At 40.9% G+C, this 19,734-nt stretch overlaps 2 protein-coding genes and 1 long non-coding RNA gene across 14 annotated transcripts in view; 2 read left to right on the top strand and 1 right to left on the bottom strand.

Moving 5' to 3' along the window:
* The window catches only part of TSGA10 (testis specific 10), a 140,719-nt gene extending 131,101 nt beyond the window's left edge, over positions 1-9,618 (bottom strand). For 5 of the 8 annotated variants that reach the window (XM_074403983.1, XM_074403972.1, XM_074403979.1 and 2 more), the window contains exons 1-2: positions 9,271-9,405; positions 2,156-2,284 (exon numbers count right to left, since the gene is read on the bottom strand). In XM_074403983.1, coding sequence (XP_074260084.1) covers positions 2,156-2,284; positions 9,271-9,327 — 186 coding nt within the window. In that variant the 5' untranslated portion in view covers positions 9,328-9,405. Of the gene's footprint in view, positions 1-2,155; positions 2,285-9,270; positions 9,406-9,532 lie in introns of those variants that run through there. The other 3 variants (XM_074403994.1, XM_074403997.1, XM_074403968.1) reach the window with 3 other exon arrangements.
* LOC101041078 (uncharacterized protein C2orf15) lies at positions 9,508-16,383 on the top strand. 5 transcript variants are annotated; one of them, XR_012518746.1, is made up of 5 exons: positions 9,508-10,103; positions 10,466-10,582; positions 11,253-11,417; positions 11,566-11,605; positions 14,911-16,383. It is a non-coding gene; the product is annotated as an uncharacterized protein C2orf15 (long non-coding RNA). The 5 variants fall into 5 exon arrangements; XR_012518744.1 differs by having other exon boundaries at positions 11,566-16,383; XR_012518745.1 differs by lacking the exon at positions 11,566-11,605.
* Positions 16,384-16,476: 93 nt separating this feature from the next.
* The window catches only part of MRPL30 (mitochondrial ribosomal protein L30), a 42,918-nt gene continuing 39,660 nt past the window's right edge, over positions 16,477-19,734 (top strand). Inside the window, exon 1 of the mRNA XM_074404022.1 lies at positions 16,477-19,734. Within this exon, the coding sequence (XP_074260123.1) occupies positions 19,384-19,734 (351 nt within the window). The 5' untranslated portion in view covers positions 16,477-19,383.

Raw genomic sequence — 19,734 nt, forward strand, 5'->3', positions numbered from 1 at the left:
TAGTTGGAATCATGCATTTCACAGCCTTTACAGGTTTGCAACATGCTTTCAAGGTTCCACTGTGTCTTTTCATGGCTACATTGCTCATTTTTAAAAGACACTGAATAGTACTCCATTGTATGGGTGTACAACAGTTTGCTTATCCATTCACCTATTGAAGGACATCTTGGTTGCTTCTAAGTTTTTGGCAATTTTAATAAAGCTGCTATAAACATTCACATGCTGATTTTTATGTGAACCAGTTATTTTTTAGTTCCAAAATTTCCATTTGATTCTTCCTATATCTCTTATTTTTTCCTGAGATGACTTTTCTTCATTCATTTCTAGCATGATCATAATTGCTTGCAGAAGGATTTTTATGACTGCTTTAAAGTCCTTGCCAGATAATTGCAACATCCATTCCATTTCAGTGTTGGCTTCTCTTAACTGTCTTTTCTCAAATCTTCCTGATTCTTCGGATGACAATGCCTTTTTTAAAAATTGAGACCTAGCATTATAAGACTCTGGATCTTACGTTTTAGTAAACCTCCTGTGACATTGCTCCAACTAAAAAGGAGCGGGGACGTTGGCTTATTTCTGCTAGGTCAAAGTAGAAGTCCAGTTCCTCTATTTGTCATCTGTTGATACCCGGAAAGGGTAGTGCTTCTAGACAGTGCTAAGCAAGAGTGTTCAGACTCCCCACTAGGTCTCTGCCATTATCACCAGCCTGGGAGGAATCCCAGAGGCGCCTCATTACTGTTCCCCATGTGTCTCCCACTGACACAACGGGTGGGTGGCCTTCACTGCTGATTGGTGGTAAAAGTTCAGGTCTCCTCTGACACCACCACAGCAAGAACGAGTACTATCAAGGTGGGAGTAGATGGCTTGGCTTCTCATGTTGTCTCTGCTGACATCATGGGGTTCAGGGCCTCTTTATCCCCTGGTGAGGATAGAAGTCCTAGTTTTCCACTTAGCCTTCTCTGATATCACCCTGGTGTGGGACGAGTGAGGAGAGAAGAAAAGGGGTTGAGGCACAAGTGGGGCTCCTTGTTACAGTCTGTTAGCGTGGAAAGCCTAGGCACTTTATTTGGCCTGTGCCATAAAGAAATGTGAAATGGGGCTATAGCTTTTTCTGAGGTATTTGCTTGGAGTGGACAGTTATTGTTTTAAAAGTTGTCTGTCAAGGCCAAGTGCAGTGGCTCCCACCTGTAACAACACTTCGGGAGGCCAAGGCAAGTGGATCACCTGAGTTCAGGAGTTTAAGACCAGCCTGGCCAACATAGTGAAACCCCGTCTCTACTAAAAATATAAAAATCAGCCGGGCGTGGTGGCATGCGCCTGTAATGCCAGCTACTCAGGAGGCTGAGGCAGGAGAATCGCTTGAACCCTGAACGCAGAGGTTGCAGTGAGCTGAGATCATGCCACTGCACTCCAGCCTGGACAACACTCTGTACCAAAAAAAAAAAAAAAAAGTTATCTGCCTTGATAGGCCGCTCCTTTCCTGGTCCTTTGCCTAGGGAGGGATGGTTTTTCTTGGCTCTTTCTTTTGTACCCATTTTTAATTCCAGTTGCCAGTCTCCACCTTTCAAAGTCTTAAATTGTTTTATACATAATGTTCAGAGTTTTTGCTGTACTTAGCAGAAGGAATAAGAAAAAGTAAGTCTATCTTCCTGGAAAAAGAAATCTCTTTACTAATAGCCATACCACATGTCAAGCATCAGTAGAACAGGAACAATACTAAACTTGGAGTTCAGAGAATTGAGTTCAAATCCTAGCTAACATGGGAGTTCGGAGAAATCCCAGTTCTGTCACTTACTACTCAGATGTCATAATTATTTAACCTCTTAGAATGTCAGCTTCCACATCTATAAATGGAGACAGCATCACTTTTTCACAAGTTGGAGATGATTAAGTAAAAACTGTGTACCTGAAAACACCTGATTAAGTAAAAACTGTGTACCTGAAAACACCTAACACAACACTTGGCACATAGTTTGTACTCACTGACTCTGACTCTTACGTTTATCAAAATAGTTAAGCTAAAAATTGAATGATTTTAGACCCATAACATTTAAACAAGCTCTGAATTAGTAGTTATTTATTCTCTATCTTCTTGTTTCAAAATAGGTTCCCATCCCAAATTGACTCAGGAAAACATGTTGTAACTAAATGCAACCTGTAATTTCAGTGTCGAGATGAATCTGTCTTGGTTTCTCACTTCTCGTTCTAGATGGAGAGTATTCTGGTAGTTTTCAGCTTCAGAAACTGGAGCCCCTAGACCAAAATCATGTTCTTTGGTGGTAACCTAGTAGAAAGAATGGGAAATAATATGGAGGCATTTGATTTAAAACAGCTCTGTGATTTCCCACATCAGTAAATTTTGAAAAATAATAATATTCTTAGATAGGTTTTTAGCCATTTCCCATTAGCTAAGAGGATTTCATCAAACTTGACCTTCCTAAAATTTATAAAGCTTTTTCTGTGTGTTGTCCAAATGGTACTGAACATGTTTTCAAAGATATTCCCCACCCTATCCTTTTGGTAATCATGGTTCTACAGAAATATGGGTCAGTAGCAAATTAAGCAGTCTACCTCTAGAGGCTTGTGTTGTCCAAAATAGCTACTAGCTAGCTACATTTGCCGTTGCTACTCTATATAAGCAAAAGGTTTGCAATTCATATCACAAAATTCTCCTAATATATAAATAATTTCTAGAAATAAAAAAGATAAAGAAATACTCTAATAGGAAAATTGGCAAAGAATGTGAACATTTACAGAAATGGCTTTTAAATATATTTTAAGATGTTCAATCTCAACCTTTAGTGACACAAATTAAAATAACACTGAGATACCCCTTTTAACCATCACACAGCAAAGATCAGTAAGTTGTATATATAACCTAGCATCCTTACACATCACCAATGTGTAAATTGACACAGTATTTATGGAGAACAATTATAAAAAATCTATCAACATGACAAATGCACATAGCTTCTGTTCAAATAATCTCATTTCTAGGAATTTATACTACAGAAACACATACATACACATATGCAAAAGAACAAATGTTAGAGACTTTTCACTTTAGCATACTATACATACTACTCTGCATCATGCTGTTTTACTTGACAACCTATCTTAGAGATTGTGTAACTTAGGAAAATAATTTTTCTTTCCTTGAATCAAGGCTATCGTTGTGTTAAAACAAAATTTGTTATGAGCATCTCAGATCTTTCCTCAAAACACAGCTTCTTTTCTCCAAAGTCCCACCTAGGGAATTACAGAATCAGGATCTCCCCAGTCACTGACCTTATGTTGCACTCTGTGTAACTCAGCACCTAAACAGGCGGGTAGATTTATTTCCTTTTTTTTTTTTATCTTCCCTAAACAAGACCCAATTGTTCTTCATTGCAGCAGTTACTGCCCCACCTGGAACCTCAGCATTAGATCTCACAGAATATTTCAAATTATGAAGCATTTAAACCCCTAGGAGCTGAGGTTTAACCCATTTCTTACATAGTTTCTGCTGAAAAATGTATTCCTAGTTATAAACATTTGATTTAGAATAACAGAGTGAAATGACTCCTCACTAGAGCAGTACTTTCTAATTTTTATTGAATGTTAAGAATCATCTGGGAATGCTGTGTGAACGCAGATTCTTATTCACAAGCTGAGATTTGACATTTCTAAAAAGCTGCTTGGAGATCCCAATTTGGTTAGTACAGAGACTACATGCTGAATCATGGTGTGCTGTAAATTCTGATTTATTTAAATAGCAAAAATCTATTTAATTAAAGTCTAAACTCAGAGTACTTTTGTAATTTAGTCTCTTCCTACTTGTCCAAACTTATCTCTTACTTGACACCTCCAAGAACCCCTCTATGAAAGACAATCTATGCAACACTTTTTTTTTAGAGGGTCTCACTCTGTCACCCAGGTTGCCATAATCACATCTCACTGCAGCCTCGACCTCCCAGGCTCAAGCAATCCTCCCACCTTAGCCTTCCAAATAGCTGGGACCACAGGCACGTCCCACCACAACTGGCTAATTGATTTAAATTTTGTAGAAACAGGGTCTCCCTATGTTGCCCTGGCTGGTCTTGAACTCCTGGGCTCAAGAGATCCTCCCACCTAGGTCTCCCTGGGATTATAGGCATGAGCCACCACACCCAGCCAACACATTATTAATACATATACTCAAAAGCATTTTGTCATCTGCTCAATGAGCCTTGACCTCAGTCTTTTCTCCACTTAACTTAAGACATTCCCAAGGCTCAGTTTGAATTCCACATTCTCTAGGTTTTCTCTGTCTTCTCCATTGCATAATGATCATGCCTTCATTGATATTCATATAGAGAGAACAATTTATGTTCTAAACTTTTCTGGATGTCTTCCTCACACATTTATTGGAATCTTAAGAACGAGCAATGTCCAAAAGCTCTCTATATCCCCATTAAACCTGCAGTTATTTATGTAATAAAAATTTGTTGAGATTGGTTAAATAAAGCAGTGTGATAAAGCAGAAAAAATTAAACTTTCTTCCTTCTCCTTGGTAAACCGAATAAAGTGAGGCTTTTGCAAAATTATCTATCAGGCCCGGCTAGGAACTGAAAATAGGGAGAGACCATAAGTCCACCTGACAACCCTAAGCAATCATGTTGGAGTTGCTACCCTCCTTCTACCAGCTTTGGAGGCAGTATTACTGGGGGAAAAAAACATCAGTGTATCTGAAATTCCTATGCCTAGCTTGCCAGTTTCCCCAGCTCAGGCCACCTGAATATCTTCCACCTTGCTGCAATCTCTAACATCAATTAGAATGGAACCTGTGTTCCTATATAGTTCTTAGAGAAGGCAAGTAAAAGAACTTTTCTTTTTTAAAAAACTATTTTTAATTTATTATTTTTTTATTTTTTTCAAGGTGAAGTCTAAAATAAGGAAGAACCTTCATTCTCAATTAGGACGTCACACAGCAGAGTGGTTAACAGCATGTATTTTGGCATCAGCCCACCTACATTCATTATCCTAGTTCTGCCACATCTTAGCTGTGTGACGTTGGGTGACCTGGTTACTTTTCTATGGCTTCCTCATTTACAAAACAGGGGGGATAATAAGTGTCTGCACCACAGAGTTACATGAGGATTAAATGAATTAATATATGTTTTAACTTTAGCACTTAGAATAGTGCCTGGCACACGATAAGCACTACATATATTATTTACTATTATTATTAATTCCTCTCACTGAGTCAACTTATTTAATTGGCTATCAAGTCCTACTGATCTTTTCAATAAAAATTCTCAGCAACATTTCTTCCATCCCTACTATCACTGTTTTAGCTCATGTTTTCAGACTGTAGCAGTCACATGTATTCACTTTACAAGTAAACTTATAAATAGCTAGAATAAAAATGAACCAGATACATGTTTCTGGGAATAAAAAGATGTAAGACAAATAGAACTCTAGAATTTCAACCCTAAATGAATCTAGAAAAGTCCACAACGAATCAAAAATTACAGCACAGCATGATTACTGCTATATCAGAGTAATACATATAGATAATAAGGTAACATTGAGAAAGAGGTTACAAAAAAAGTATTTCTGACTTTTACTTCTTCAAAAAAGACTTAGGATCTACTCCCCATTCCATAAGAACTATGAACATATCCTTACTGGAGCACTTAACACATTATATTACTTTTATGGGATGTCCAAGTCATGGCTACTTTAACATGTCTAAAACAGACTTCTTAATTTCCCCACCTGCACCTTTGATCTCTGTTCTGCCTCCCTTGTGTTCCTTCCCTGCCTTCATCACGTCAAATGGTACCATCTTTTGTGTAGGCACTTGCCCCAGGTAAAAAGCTGAGGAGTTGTTTTTGAGTTTTCTCTTTCCCTGATTCCCATTTAATTGATTAGCAAATCTTGTTGATTCTACCTTCAAATATATATCCTAAATCCATCAACTTCTCTATATTTTTGTTATCACCTCTCTAGTCCAAGTCACCATCATTTCCCACCTAGAACACTGCAACCATTCCTTACTGTCTTTCTGCTTCTACTATTGCTCTCTACAACCTATTCACCACACTGAAATCAAATCAATCACTTCAAAATAATGAAATCCTGTGGGAGGGGAGAAGAGAGGGAAACAGAAACAAACAAAAAAGAAAATTACAGTAAGATGATACTGGCTCAAAAATATGCCAGTGGCTTCCCACTGCAATTAAGAATAAAATCCAAACTTTTCAAGGCCTTAAATGATTTGGCCCTTGTCTTCACTGTCAAGATCTAGTACTCCCTTCTTTGTTCACCCACTAACTTTTTCTTTCTGTTCCTCTAATGTGCTGCTTCAGTCTGAATGTCTGTGTCCTCAAAAAATTCTTAAGTTGAAATCCTAACCCCTAAAGTGATCACATTAAGAGGCACAGTCTTGGCTGGGCATGGTGGCTTACACCTATAATCCCAGAACTTTGGGAGGCCGAGGTGGGTGGATCACCTGAGGTCAGGAGTTCGAGACTAGCCTGGCCAACATGGTGAAATACCCCCTCTACTAAAAATACAAAAACTAGCTGGGCATGGTGGTGGGCCTGTAATCCCAGCTACTTGGAAGGCTGAGGCAGGAGAACAGCTTGAGCCCAGGAGGCAAAGGTTGCAGCGAGCCAAGATCGCACCACTGCACTCCAGCCTGGGAGATAGAGTGAGACTCCATCCCCCACCCCCCCAAAAAAAAAAAAAAGGCATAGTCTTTAGAGGGTGATTAGATCATGATGAGTTGCCCGTATATTATAGTCCCCAGAAAGCTTCCTCACCCCTTCTAATGTATGAGGACACAGTCTGAAGTATCATTTATGAACAAAAAAACAGGCCCTCACCAGACACTGATTCTGCTGGCAACTTATCTTAGAATTCCTAGTCTCCAGAACTATAAGAATTAAATTAATGTTGCTTATATATTTCATTATAGCACCTGAAAGGACTAAGGTATGTGCCAATAGCATTCGCCTTCAAGTCCTCTACTCTTGCTTTTCCTCTCAGGAACCCTTTCTATCCAGCCTTTCACATGGCTATCTTCTCACACTCAACTCTTTGGCTGAAATGTCAGAAAGTCTTCCCTGACTTCTTACCTAAAGTAGCCTCTCTCCCAGTCGCTCTCTCAAATAAGTGTTAAGTTATTTGCACTTATCACTTCTTGAAATGGTACCATTTTATTTGCTCACTTGTTTACTGTCTGTCTCCCCCTACTGGCGTATAAAATTCAAGAGCCCTAGGCTTTTGTCTTCTGCTATATCCCTATTGCCTTACAAGTGCCCAGCACAAAGTTGAAACTCAATAAAACATTTCCAAAATAAGAAATTTTAATGATTGAAACAAAGCAGTTTCAATGATGGGTGAAAACAAATCTGAAGAGGACTAATTTATAAATAAATGTAAACTTCTTTTAGGAAACATGATTGTGAGAGGAAGAGAGGTATAGCAAAAGGTGGTAGACGACCAAGGTTATGGAAAGGTCATTACAAAAGGAGAAAAACTTGCTCCTTCATTCTCTTTACATAAGGATCCTCTTTCAGAATTAAAGATGTATTGCCCTGAGACAAGAAAAAGCAAGGATACATGAAGATTTAGACACCTGTAATCTCAATATCCCAGCACTTTGGGAGGCCAAGGCCATAGAATCACTTGAGCCCAGGAATTGGAGACCAGCCTGGACAACATAGTGAGTCCCTGTCTCCACAAAAAAAAAATGAAAAATAAATTAGCCAGGCCTCGTGGCACCCACCTGTGGTCCCAGCTACTTGGGAGTCTGAGGTACGAGAATAACTTGAGCCCAGAAGGTCAAGGATGCAGTGAGTCATAATCTCACCACTGCACTCCAGCCTGGGCAACAGAGTGAGATATTTTGGGAAACAATCAGCAAACTAAATGCTGCAGGCAACGATAAAGATTAATCTTAACAAAATGTTGAGTAGAGAAGCAAGATGTAAATGAATACTTAGTACAATTCCATTTATAGGAAGTTCAAAAACAAGCCAAACTATAATGTGCATGTTCACACACAATGATGTGAAACATTAAGGAAAATCGAGGAAGTAGCTATCTCTGGGGAGGGAAAGGAACATGTAATCTGAAAAGGTGATATATAGTAATACCTCTAACTGCCTCTGTGTAGGGAGGACTTCAAAACCAAATGGTCCTAAACAAACTAGTCTAAGCAACTGAAAAAGAAGACAGAATAGAGACCCCAGTGAAACTCTACACCTGATTATATTCTGGGCTACAAGCAGTGATTTTTCTTCAGAAGGTAAACAATGCGTGAAATATTCTGGAAGCTGCCATTAAATAATGCCGAAGTTTATTATTTAAAATTAATATTTCATTAATGTACCTTCCTAGTTATTTATCACTAATAACGACTGAAGAGTTTGGCTAATCAATTAAAAGACAAACAATCTGTTTTATCCTGGAGGCAGATTCGAAAGAGACATTCTACTTACATATTTATAACTAGTCTGTTTTTTTCCTACTTACAAACCGATTGTTATTCTATTTATGTCCTTACACGTAAACAAAGCATATTTGAAACGCTGAAAACCAGTAGAGAAAATTTTAAACAAGAAAATCTCCTAGGATATAAAGGACTGGAATGGAAGAAGGAAAACGCTGAGACACTGTCATCTATGCAAACTTTCCTGAAGCCTCAAAAAAAAAAAAAAAAAGTGAAAAAATGTACTTATTTCTGTGAGTTTTTAGGTATCAAGTCCATGATCACCTAGTTATCCAACTGAAGTCTCAAATATGTTTTCAACAAAAGCCAGCTTTCCCTGCCTTTACTGTGTACAACTCTTCCTGAAATTTATCTGAGATTTCCATGCAAATGCCTACGTAATCTCGGTCTTTCACCACCCCAAGTCTAGAAAGGGGCTCAGAAGTGAGCGATCAGGAGTCAGGTTTAACTCCCAAATCTGTGATTTCCAAATTCCTCGCTCCACCAGAGCTTCCAGAGCGTTTCTAAATAAAACAGTACCCCCAACAACCAAGCGGAAAGCTGCGGCAGGACGCAAAGCGGTGACCATAGGAACTGGGCTTCAACCTAACTTCCCAAGAAACAGGGGCAACTCGTGCTGCCGGGCTTCCGGCCCGCCGCCGCCCCTCACAGCGGCTCCCCCGGCTCCCGCCCACCTCCGCCCGCCAAGGCCCCGCACCCGCCACTCCCGCCCGCTTGCAGCCTGCTTTTCCGAGACCTTCCGGCGCAGGAGCAGCTCTCCCCACCCTGCGCATCTCCGCAGCTTCTACCTGGAGCTCCGGGTCCCTCCCCGAGCTCCGTGGCCCGCTGTCCTCCCCAGAGCTCATCCCCGCGACTGCCAGCTCTCGGCCTCCGCCGGGGATACCAGAACCGCCCCGTCTCCATCCTCCGCCCCTTTCTTCTTCCTTCCCACCCCCAAGTCGTCTTGGCCCCACCCCAGCGGAGTCGGAGGAAGGAGGGAGCCTGAGGGAAGGAGGAGGGGGCGGTTAGCGCCAGCCGGCGCCGCCGTGGCCCCGCCCTCACGCTCTGTACCGGAGTGGGGCTCGTCTTCCACCTCCCCGGCGCCCCAGCTTTGCTTCCGTCCCACGCGCCCCTAGGTTCCGTGCGCACGCGTACCTGGCTCGATCTTCCCTCTCGCGCTGACTACAGGCCGTGTGCGCGCACCTACGCACAGAGCGACGCGTACGTCCACCTGCCTGCCTTACAAGGCGTCTTGGGGGGCTTCTTCCTGGCCTGTCCGCGCCGCGCAGGCGCACGCCCACGCAGCGCCTAGACGCCCGACCCGAGCGTTCCGTCTCCTAGTAACCAGTCGCGAGCCCCCTTTTCCGAGATTCATTTTTTATTCCCTGCCTGTGGCGGCCGCACCTGGATAGAACGCGCATGCGCAAGGCTGTCTGTCGCTGCGCCTCCTACCTTCAGCTTGGAACACCTGCTGCTTTGCGGCAGTGGCTTTGTGCCACTTTTCCCAGGGCTTGGACGTCATTCTGGACCCACGTTCGGTGAACCGGTTACTCCCAGAACTGCAGCCAGGGTCCATTTTGAGGGAGCCTTCCAGGTCCAGTCCTCCCGCTGCAGCCTGCTGGTAGCAAGCCGACCTGTCCGGGTGAGCACGGGCAGCCTGCAGTTAGGGGAGCCTGGGGACCACCGTCTCAGTTAGCTCTGCACGATCTGGGCTGAATCAGAAAGTAGCAGAACTGCAACGAAAGTCTAGATTCCTGACCGATATTCCTTTTCCACATGCCAGTCCTTTTCCAAATCCCGTTACCTTGAAGTGCACAAGTGAGCTTTTTGGTGAAAAAGAAAGAGGGCTGCATTCTTCTACCTTTTTTTTTTTTTTTTTTTTTTTTGGAGCCCAGCATGGAAAAAGAAATTCTTCTTAATATTTCTTAATATCTACCATGTCCCTTCTTAAATAACCCAAGAGTTTCTGGATAATAATGGTGACTTTATCTCCTTTTCCTACAGATGATATAGATACCAGGTTTTTACAGCAATTCTCTGATGACCTTGATATGGTAGAACGCTGTGTATTTCAAAAGTAGGCTCTCATTTGAGGAGACTAACAATTCCTGTTTTTGCCAGGTGAGTACTCATTTTTTTCCCCACAAGATATCATTGGCAGGGATAAACTTTTATGTTAGAACAAATTTAGTCATAAAAATACATTTAATATAAGTGCTTTGTTTTTCTAATCTCTCTTCATCGTTATCACAGTCATATATTTTGTCACATTTATTTTCGGATAGCATATATTTTGTAAGTTTAATTAGATACCAAAAAAAATTAAGTGTCCCTGTTACTTTAGATTAAGAGGTTGGAGAACACAAGGAGCACATATCCTCTGAAATATTTTTAGTTGACAAAATAACAAACTGAGAGGTTGTGTTAGACGGAATAACAGACAATCTCATTTCCTCTTCAGATACTAAGATTATTTTGAATACATTATCTAGCATTATTAAAAAACAAATAGGAAAGAATGTTCTAAGTTTAAAACTATCAGTTGGAGTTGAAGACTTGAGGGGGTGGGGAGATTATTAATATAGGAAATAGGAAACTTCCCTTACGGAAAGAATAAGAAAAATTTAAGCACTTATGTATGCCACCTAGATGGTACTGAAGATTCTTTGGAATGTAGGGAAATGATCATTTTAAGGTGAAGAGGGTGAAAAGACTCTTTTTTTTCCTACCAAGGACTGTTGACTTTCTCCCCTAACCCGAGAAAGTAAAAATTTCCTTCCCTCTGTGGCAGGGTGCCTCATGCCTGTAATCTTAGCACTTTGGGAGACTGACGTGGACGGATCACCCGAGGTCGGGAGTTCAAGACCAGCCTGGCCAACACAGTGAAAGCCCATGTCTACTTAAAATACAAAAATTAGCCAGGTGTGGTGGTGCACATCTGTAATCCCAGCTACTGGTAAGGCTGTGGTAGAGAATCACTTGAATGTGGGAGGCAGAAGTTACAGTGAGCAGAGATCACGCCACTGTTTATATTGTTTTCATTGAATAGAAATTCTCAATTATGAGTAATCGGACTCACCTATTTTCCCCCCTTATTGTTTAAGCTTTTTAGGTCTTGTTCAGGAAATCCTACTTCACCCCAAGGTAACAGATATATTGTCTTTCATTTTCTTCTACTGCATTTACAGTTCTGCCATTCACATTTAGGTCGTTAATGCATTTGCACTCCACTTCTGTATTTAAGATCCTGCTTTACTTTTGTCTTCATAGTGAGCCAGCATTCACAATACTATCATACTAAACTTAGTCTGTTCTATCTCCTTTGCCTGATAGTGCCACCTGTAACATATGTGAAGTTCCTGAACCTAAGTCCAAGTTGCAGCTCTGTCATATTCTACTGATTATTTGTTCCTGTACCTGTACAAGGTTATTTTTATTACTTTCACTTTGTGGCATATTTTTTTTAAAAATTTTTTCTGATAGAGACAAGGTCTCCCTATGTTGCCCAGGCTGGTCTCAAACTGCTGGACTCAAGAGATCCTCCCAACTTGGCTTCCACAGTGCTGGAATTACAGGCATAAGCCATTGTGCCCAGCTGTGTAGCATATATATATATTTTTTCATTTCAGTAGCACAGAAGCATATCTTAATATCTAGTAAAGAAAGCCTCTTTGTTCTTTTTGTCCAGATTGATTTATCTCTGTATGTACCTTTATTCTTATATATATATATTCCAGATTTCTTCCTGAATGGCAACCTAAATGCCAAAGAGGCCCCAATAGACTTGTTCGCCCTTCATGTCCTCAACTCTGAGGAATTTAAGGTGGGACTCACAGGGCACCAAGTCTACCCTATTGTATTTGGTTCCTCCTCAGTCCCTTTATCCGAATGAAGTTTAATATGCAACTTGATAATTATGTAAGTTATTTTACATTTGTTGATTTTCAAATGCAATGTTTGATAGAGTTTTGTTTTTTAAAAACTTTTTTCAATTTTGTTTTTCAAAAAAGTTTTAAACCTACAGAAATGTAATAATAATAATAGGTAGAACCATTTTTTAATGCTTTATATCCTAGATTTATCAGTTGTTAGCATTTTGCATATTTTAACTCTCTTGCTGTATCTATCTAGCTACCTATCTATTACTAAACAATTTTGAGGGCATGTTGCAAATATGATTTTTCACCCCTATTTCAGTATGTATTTCCTAAGAACAAGGACATTAACTTATATAACCCCAATACAATTATCATATTCAAGGCATTTATCACATTGATCCAATATTAGTATCTAATAAATCTCCCATATCCAAATGTTGCAGTTATCAAAGTAATGATCTTTGTAGTATATTCCATCCCCTTCTCAATTCAAGAGCATGGGTTGCATTTGAAATCATGTATCTTTAGCCTTCTTTAATCTGAAACAGTTGCTCAGCCTCTCTGTGTCTTTCATAACATTGACATTTCTAGTTAGAAGCTATTTGTTTCATAGAAGATATCTCTGTTTGGGTTTATCTAATTTTTTCCTCATGTTTAGATTCAAGTTATGCATTTGACAGTAGTAGTTCCTTTCTAACAAAAAGAGAAACCAAAGACTAGAATAAACTCAATTTTATTAATTTGAAGGCAGTATTAGATATTCCTTTGATGAGGAAGAAAAATTCATCTTCAGGTTCCAAATCTAAGAAACAAGTATACCCATATTTCAGAATTTCATCAAGAAATCTTTAAAAATTTAGCTACATTGTATTTGATTCCCAGAAAGCCAAATATATACTATTTACCTAATTGTTATATTAACATTTGAGTAACTACTATATTTAGGCTACTACAGTAGGCCTAGGACTCTGTTTTATTACAAACACTGATATTCAGTTACAAATATGGATAAAGAGGGTTTCAAGATGATTGTAATTAGAGCTTGATGAGTATGGATTGTAAATTACCAAAGATATAGTAGCTAAATATGAAAGACATAACACATTCTAAAATGTGGGTGAGGCTGGGTGTGGTGGCTGACACCTATAATCCTAATACATTGGAAGGCTGAGGAGGGTGGATCACCTGTGGTCAGGAGTTCAGGACCAGCCTGGCCGACATGGTGAAACCCTGTCTCTACTAAAAATACAAAAATTAGCTGGGCATGATAACACACATCTGTAATTCCAGCTACTTGAGAGGCTGAGGCCGGAGAATCACTTGAACCTGGGGTACAGAGGTTGCAGTGAGCTGAGATTGCATCACTGCACTCTAGCCTGGACAACAGAGCAAGACCTTGTCTCAAAAAAAAAAAAAAAAAAGAAAAGAAAATACAAACATTAGCTGGGCATGGTGGCAGGCATCTATTCCAGCTACTCCAGAAGCTGAGGCAGGAGAATCGCTTGAACCTGGAGGGCAGAGGTTGCAGTGAGCCGAGATTGAGGCAGATCACACCCCCCTGGGCAAAAAGAACAAAACTCTGTCTCAAAAAAAAAAAAGTGGGTGAGTGCTTTCACTCAAAGCCATGGAATCTGCTCCACATCTCAGGTTGCTACTAGAGCATCCTGGGTAGATCACCCTTCTCCAGTAAGCCCTGGGCTTTCCCTAACCTTTACTGTGCAAGAAGCCTGTCCCTTCTGCCATCCTAGTCAACTCTGCCTACCAGATTCCTGCCCATCTTTGAAAGCGCAACCCTGACCTAGGCTCCCCTCCTTTGGGAAACTTCCCAAGGCCTCCCTCCATGCTGCATGATCATCTCTCTTAACAGACTGGGCATCCTTAATCACAAGTATCTTTTTCTTCTTTTTCTTTCTTTTTTTTGGAGACAGAGTCTCACTTGTCACCCAGGCTGTAGTGCAATGGCACGATCTCGGCTCACTGCAACCTCTTGTCATCTGGGTTCAAGTGATTGTCTTGCCTCAGCCCTCCTGAGTTGCTGGGATTACAGGTGCAGGCCACTATGCCCAGCTAATTTTTGTATTTTTACTAGAGACAGGATTTTACCATGTTGGCCAGGCTGGTCTCAAATTCCTGACCTCCAGTGATCCACCGGCTTCAGCCTCCCAAAGTGCTGGATTACAGGCGTGAGCCACTGTACCCAGCCAATCACAAGTATCTTTATAGGACATCTTCATTTTTTGCAGAACATCTAGCAGAGTACTTGGCCTGCTAGATTTCTTTAGCCCATTAGTAATGAATTAAAAAGTTTTGCTAGCAAGAATGAAAGAAAGGATTAAGAGAAGTTCTACTAATTTCTGAAAGGTAATAAAACATAAAATCTGATTCCTTTTTAAAGACTTTCAAAGAAATCTTTAGAACCTGCAAACCCTTCCACAAAGAAAATGTAAACACTGAAAGGTGGGAGGCAATTTTACTTTATATATCTAATATCACCATGGCATTTTATTCAAACAAACATTGCCATGAAGTTAGAAAAATGCCTGCTGCATTCACTTGTCACATTTTTTTCAGCAATCAAGTTGAAGAAACGTTTCCACTACTTAAAAAGGTGCCTCCAAATTACTTTCATATTTATTCAGCTATCCCAATGGGATTTTCACTTAGTAAATCTGCTACTCAGGTATCTGCTATGCATATGGATTCAAAAGTGGATGATCACCTACTACGAGGGACTGAAAAAAGCAGGCTGGAACCAATGACTCGGTTATTTCAAAACACCAAGAAAATAGGATTAGAAGACACAAATCAAGAAAACGTTACAAGGATTGAAGGGACTGGCACAGGATCTCTTTCTGAGAAAGCCTTGGGTTCAGTGGTATACGTCAAAGAAAATGATGGACTAGAAGTGACAGATGTGGAATGAAGCCATGTGTACATATTACCAATTTGTACATATTGCCTTTTATTAACGGGGTATTGAAAGAGAACTTAATCTTATTAGGAAACCCTAACAAAATGATGGAAGACTATTGCTTTATTTTTCACTATTTATCAGTCATCTTACCCTGCATTTTTTGATGATGCCTATTCAAAAGGCAGTTGCTTTAGGGAGAAAAAGCCTTCCAAATTCAAAGCAGATTTCTCTGATATTCTATCTTTCTTAAAAATGAGAGTTTTTTAGTAACACTATCTGAATGGCACCAAAACATTTTCATTTTAATGTATTTCTTTAACAAGTGGTTAAGGCCGGGCACGGTGGCTCACGCCTGTAATCCCAGCACTTTGGGAGGCCAAGGCGGGTGGATCACGAGGTCAAGAGATCAAGACCATCCTGGTCAACATGGTGAAACCCCGTCTCTACTAAAAATACAAAAAATCAGCTGGGCATGGTGGTGGGTGCCTGTAATCCCAGCTACTCAGGAGGCTGAGGCAGGAGAATTGTCTGAACCCAGGAGGCGGAGGTTACGGTGAGCCGAGATCGCGCCATTGCACTCCAGCCTGAGTAACAAGAGCGAAACTCTGTCTCAAAAAAAAAAAAAGTGGTTAAAAAAAAGTGTCCAGGCAGCCAGGCACGGTGGCATACACCTGTAATCCTAGCACTTTGGGAGGCTGAGGCGGGTGGATCACCTGAGGTCAGGAGTTCACAACCAGCCTTGTCAACATGGTGAAATCCCATCTCTACTGAAAATACAAAAAAATTAGCCAGACGTGGTGGCAGGCACCTATAATCCCAGCTACTTGGGAGACTGAGGCAGGAGAATCACTTGAACCTGGGAGATGGAGGTTGCAGTGAGCCAAGATTGCACCATTGCACTTCAGCCTGGGCAACAAGAGCGAAACTCTGTCTCAAAAAACAAACAAAAAAGTGCCAAGCAATGTAACCTCTGTATTTCACACTATTTCTGATGTACCAGTTTTGTATATTACATTTCCATTTTGAGATTCTGCTTTAGGATACTTTACTTTTTACATTTTGCATTTCTGTTCTGTAAAAGATCACTGCAGATAAACTGCAAAAGACCAATAAATTGTTTGTCTTCAGAAGCATCTCACATTTTGAATTGTGACTTTAAAACTGCTTTTTTCCCCAACATAGAATCCATTTGAGTTAGAAAAAGAGTTCTTTCCAAGTGTTAATAGTTATCTTGCACATAGTACCATTTTATGTCACCAATATTTAGTATGAGAAAAACCACCTGGAGTTTAAAAACTTTGTTTTGTATATCAGCTATTAAAATATCTGGTAGTTGGAAATCTCTTTAATATTCATTTTAAAAGAGGAAAGGGCATCTTTTCCAGAGGGAAGCTATATTTTATTAATCAGAAAAATACTAAATAAATGAGTTTGTAGGGAATATTAAGAGTGAAAAAAAAATGTTGAATGGGACATAAGCCAAAAAGACAATGCTTTTTATCATCTAAGAAACATAATTCTTTGGGAGGCAAAAAAAAAAAAAAAAAAAATACACAAATCATTCATTTGTTCACCCAGCCTGGCACTGTGCTTGGCGCTAGAGATACAGTAGTGAATACAATAGTAACTGCCTTATAGAGTTTTGTGCCTGTCTACTAGGAAAGACAGGACATTATACAGTACTTATCTAAGATACAAATTGTGATATGACATGAAGAAAAAGTATAGCATGCAGAGAGACACAGCACACTCAAGACATACCACATAAAGCTGGGTGTTTTTGTTTTGTTTTTTTAAGATGGTCTCACTGTGTTGCCCAGGCTGGAGGGCAGTGGAGCAATAACAGCTCACTGCAGTGTCGAATTCCTGTTCTTAAGTGGAATTCCTGCCTCAGCCTCCTAATAGTTAGGATTGCAGGCATGTGCCACCACACCCAGCATGTTTTTCTATTTTTTTTTTTTAGAGGCAGAGACTCACAATGTTACCCAGACTAGTCTCAAACTCCTGGCCTCAGATGATCCTCCTGCTGGGCCATAAACTTGATTTTAACTGTGGGAAATGGGAAAGCGTATGTCAGGACATTTTTCAAAGCTAGTTTATTAAGAAAGTAAAGAAACCACAGAATGGTTACTCCATGGACATTTATGGTGATAATCATAAAAATGGAGAGAAGGGGACAGAGTCCAGGTGAAGTCTGACAGAATGTAGTCACAGTTTGGAAGTGGAACATGAGGAGGAAGAAAGGGTTTCTAGCAAAAAAAAAAAAAAAAAAAAAAGGCTAGATGCATGCAGGATCCCTGAGGAAAAAGAGTGAGTTCAGGAGCATGGTTTTTCGGCTTACCAGGTTTACAAGGTAGTTGTATCCATGGAAGTAGAAAGTGTAAATTTTGAAGTTGTATACAGAAATGGTACTTAAAGCCATAGAATGAATGAAATTGCTTAAGCAGAATGTAGTGTGAGATAAAGATCTGAGGAACTACAACATTTAGGGGCTGACTAGATCAGGGTAGCTGGCAAAGGGGACTGAGGAGTTTACAGGGTAATGTCAGTTGTCCACAGGAATCTTTCCAGATTGAAATAGCCAAATGAACAGTTACATGAGGACTGAAAAGTCCACTGGATCTAGCAATATGAATGTCACCAATGACCTTAGCAAAAGCACTTTTGCTGGAATAATGGGGGAAGCCATTTTAGGGTATGTTGAAATAATGAATGGGAAGTGAAGAAGTAGATTCTGATGTGTAGCAGTTTTTCCAAGAAGTTTTGGCTTAGAAGGGTAATAGATGGGATGAAAAGTGGAAAGAGAAATGAGGTCATTGGAGGATTGTTAAAGAGGCTCACACAACTTTGAGTGTCACTGGAAGGTTCCAGTGGCGAAGCTAAAGAAGTAGGTAAAGGTAAGAATAACCAAGGGACAGAAGTCTTGGAGCAGGGAGGAGGCAATGGGATTCTTAATTAAAACACCTTGAGCAAGAAACTAGGGGGAAAAAAAAACCCAAACTCTACCATCTCAGATTTCAGAGAAAGAGAATTTAGAAGGAAGTATGTAAGTAAAGAGCAACAATATTCTGTGTTTTTAATAACAAGGAAAATTCCTACTGGAGTTAACTCTGAACAGAATTCATTCCCACCTGCATAATACAAAATAGACTTAACTCAGAGTGACCTTAGAAAAAGGTGTAATCATAAAGAAATGAGATATCATTATGTCTTCATTGTAGCGTTATATGAAGCCCTGGTCATTTACTGTTATCAGTGTCACCAAACTGAACACTTAATGATTTTTACTCCAAGAGACAAGTCTTAGTGGTTTCTATTTTAACTGAAGGAGAGATTAGTTTCTGTGCAAGAATGAAAAAGGTGACCATCAATTCTTTGGGCTTCTCTCATCAAGAGGTAAAGTCCAGTACCCCTTAACTCTGGGCTGGCTTTGTTGTTGTTTTGACCAACGGAATGTGGCTGAGGCCCTGCTTCCAAGATGAGGCCTGAACTGAGGTCCCCCAGCAGCCAGGCACCACCTGCCAGAGGGTGAATAAAGCTATCTTGGACCACCCAGCATAGCCAACCTGTACTGAATGAAGCCACATGCATAAGCCTAAGAGAAACCAGCAGAGGAATCTCCGACTTTGCCCACAAGTTAGAGACATAAACCACTGTTTGAGGCAGTTCGTCATGCAGCAGTACTTAGCTAAAACTATTACCTTGCTACCTTGGCTGCTGGGGTAATTTCTCATCTCATGGAGCCACAGGGTTTTCTTGCCGACTGCAATGAGTTGGCAAATGGGAATGATGATCACTGGCCTGTGTGTTTTCTGATCCACTCCATCCTCTGTTGTCATCTCTATACTGCAAATGCCCTTTATTCCTTTAAATGCAATGTGTCTTTCAAAACTGACTTGAATGTCCTCACCTTTCAAGTGGAGTTACCTGCCATTTTGAGTCACCTATTTGGAGGCGATAGGTAAAGACCCAGCGTAATGCCTGTATCCTCAGTAAAAAACATTTGCTGGTACTTCTTCCTCCCCGGCCTGTGACCTGGCTGCTCTGGGCTTCTGAGGGCTCCCCCTAAACTCGCTCCACGAAATGCCCTCTCCATCCTGGCACACCCGCTCTCCTACCTTCACCCAGGGATGGCCGTTATCTCTGTGCGTCACGCGGGTAACTCCCATCTGAACTGGGAACTGGGGCCTTATGATTTTCGGTACTTTTATTTGAACGTGGGCTACGTCCCTGCATGGAACACAGTTCCTGCCTTGAAGGACCCTTACTTAACACCTCTGCGGGATGCCTGGACCCCACGACCCCACAGACGAAGAAGCCCAGCGTCATCCCTGCGCGCCCCGCCTTCTCCGGCGCTTCCGGGTGCTGGCGCTGAGGGGGCGGGACGTGGTCGTGCGCAAGGCCTGCCGGGTGCTCGGGATCGGAAGCGCCTTCTCCAGCTCGAGCCATCGCAAGGCCGTGAGAAAGACCGGAAGCAGCAG

Source organism: Saimiri boliviensis, chromosome 1, assembly GCF_048565385.1.
Source record: "Saimiri boliviensis isolate mSaiBol1 chromosome 1, mSaiBol1.pri, whole genome shotgun sequence".
Classification (NCBI taxonomy): domain Eukaryota; kingdom Metazoa; phylum Chordata; class Mammalia; order Primates; family Cebidae; genus Saimiri; species Saimiri boliviensis.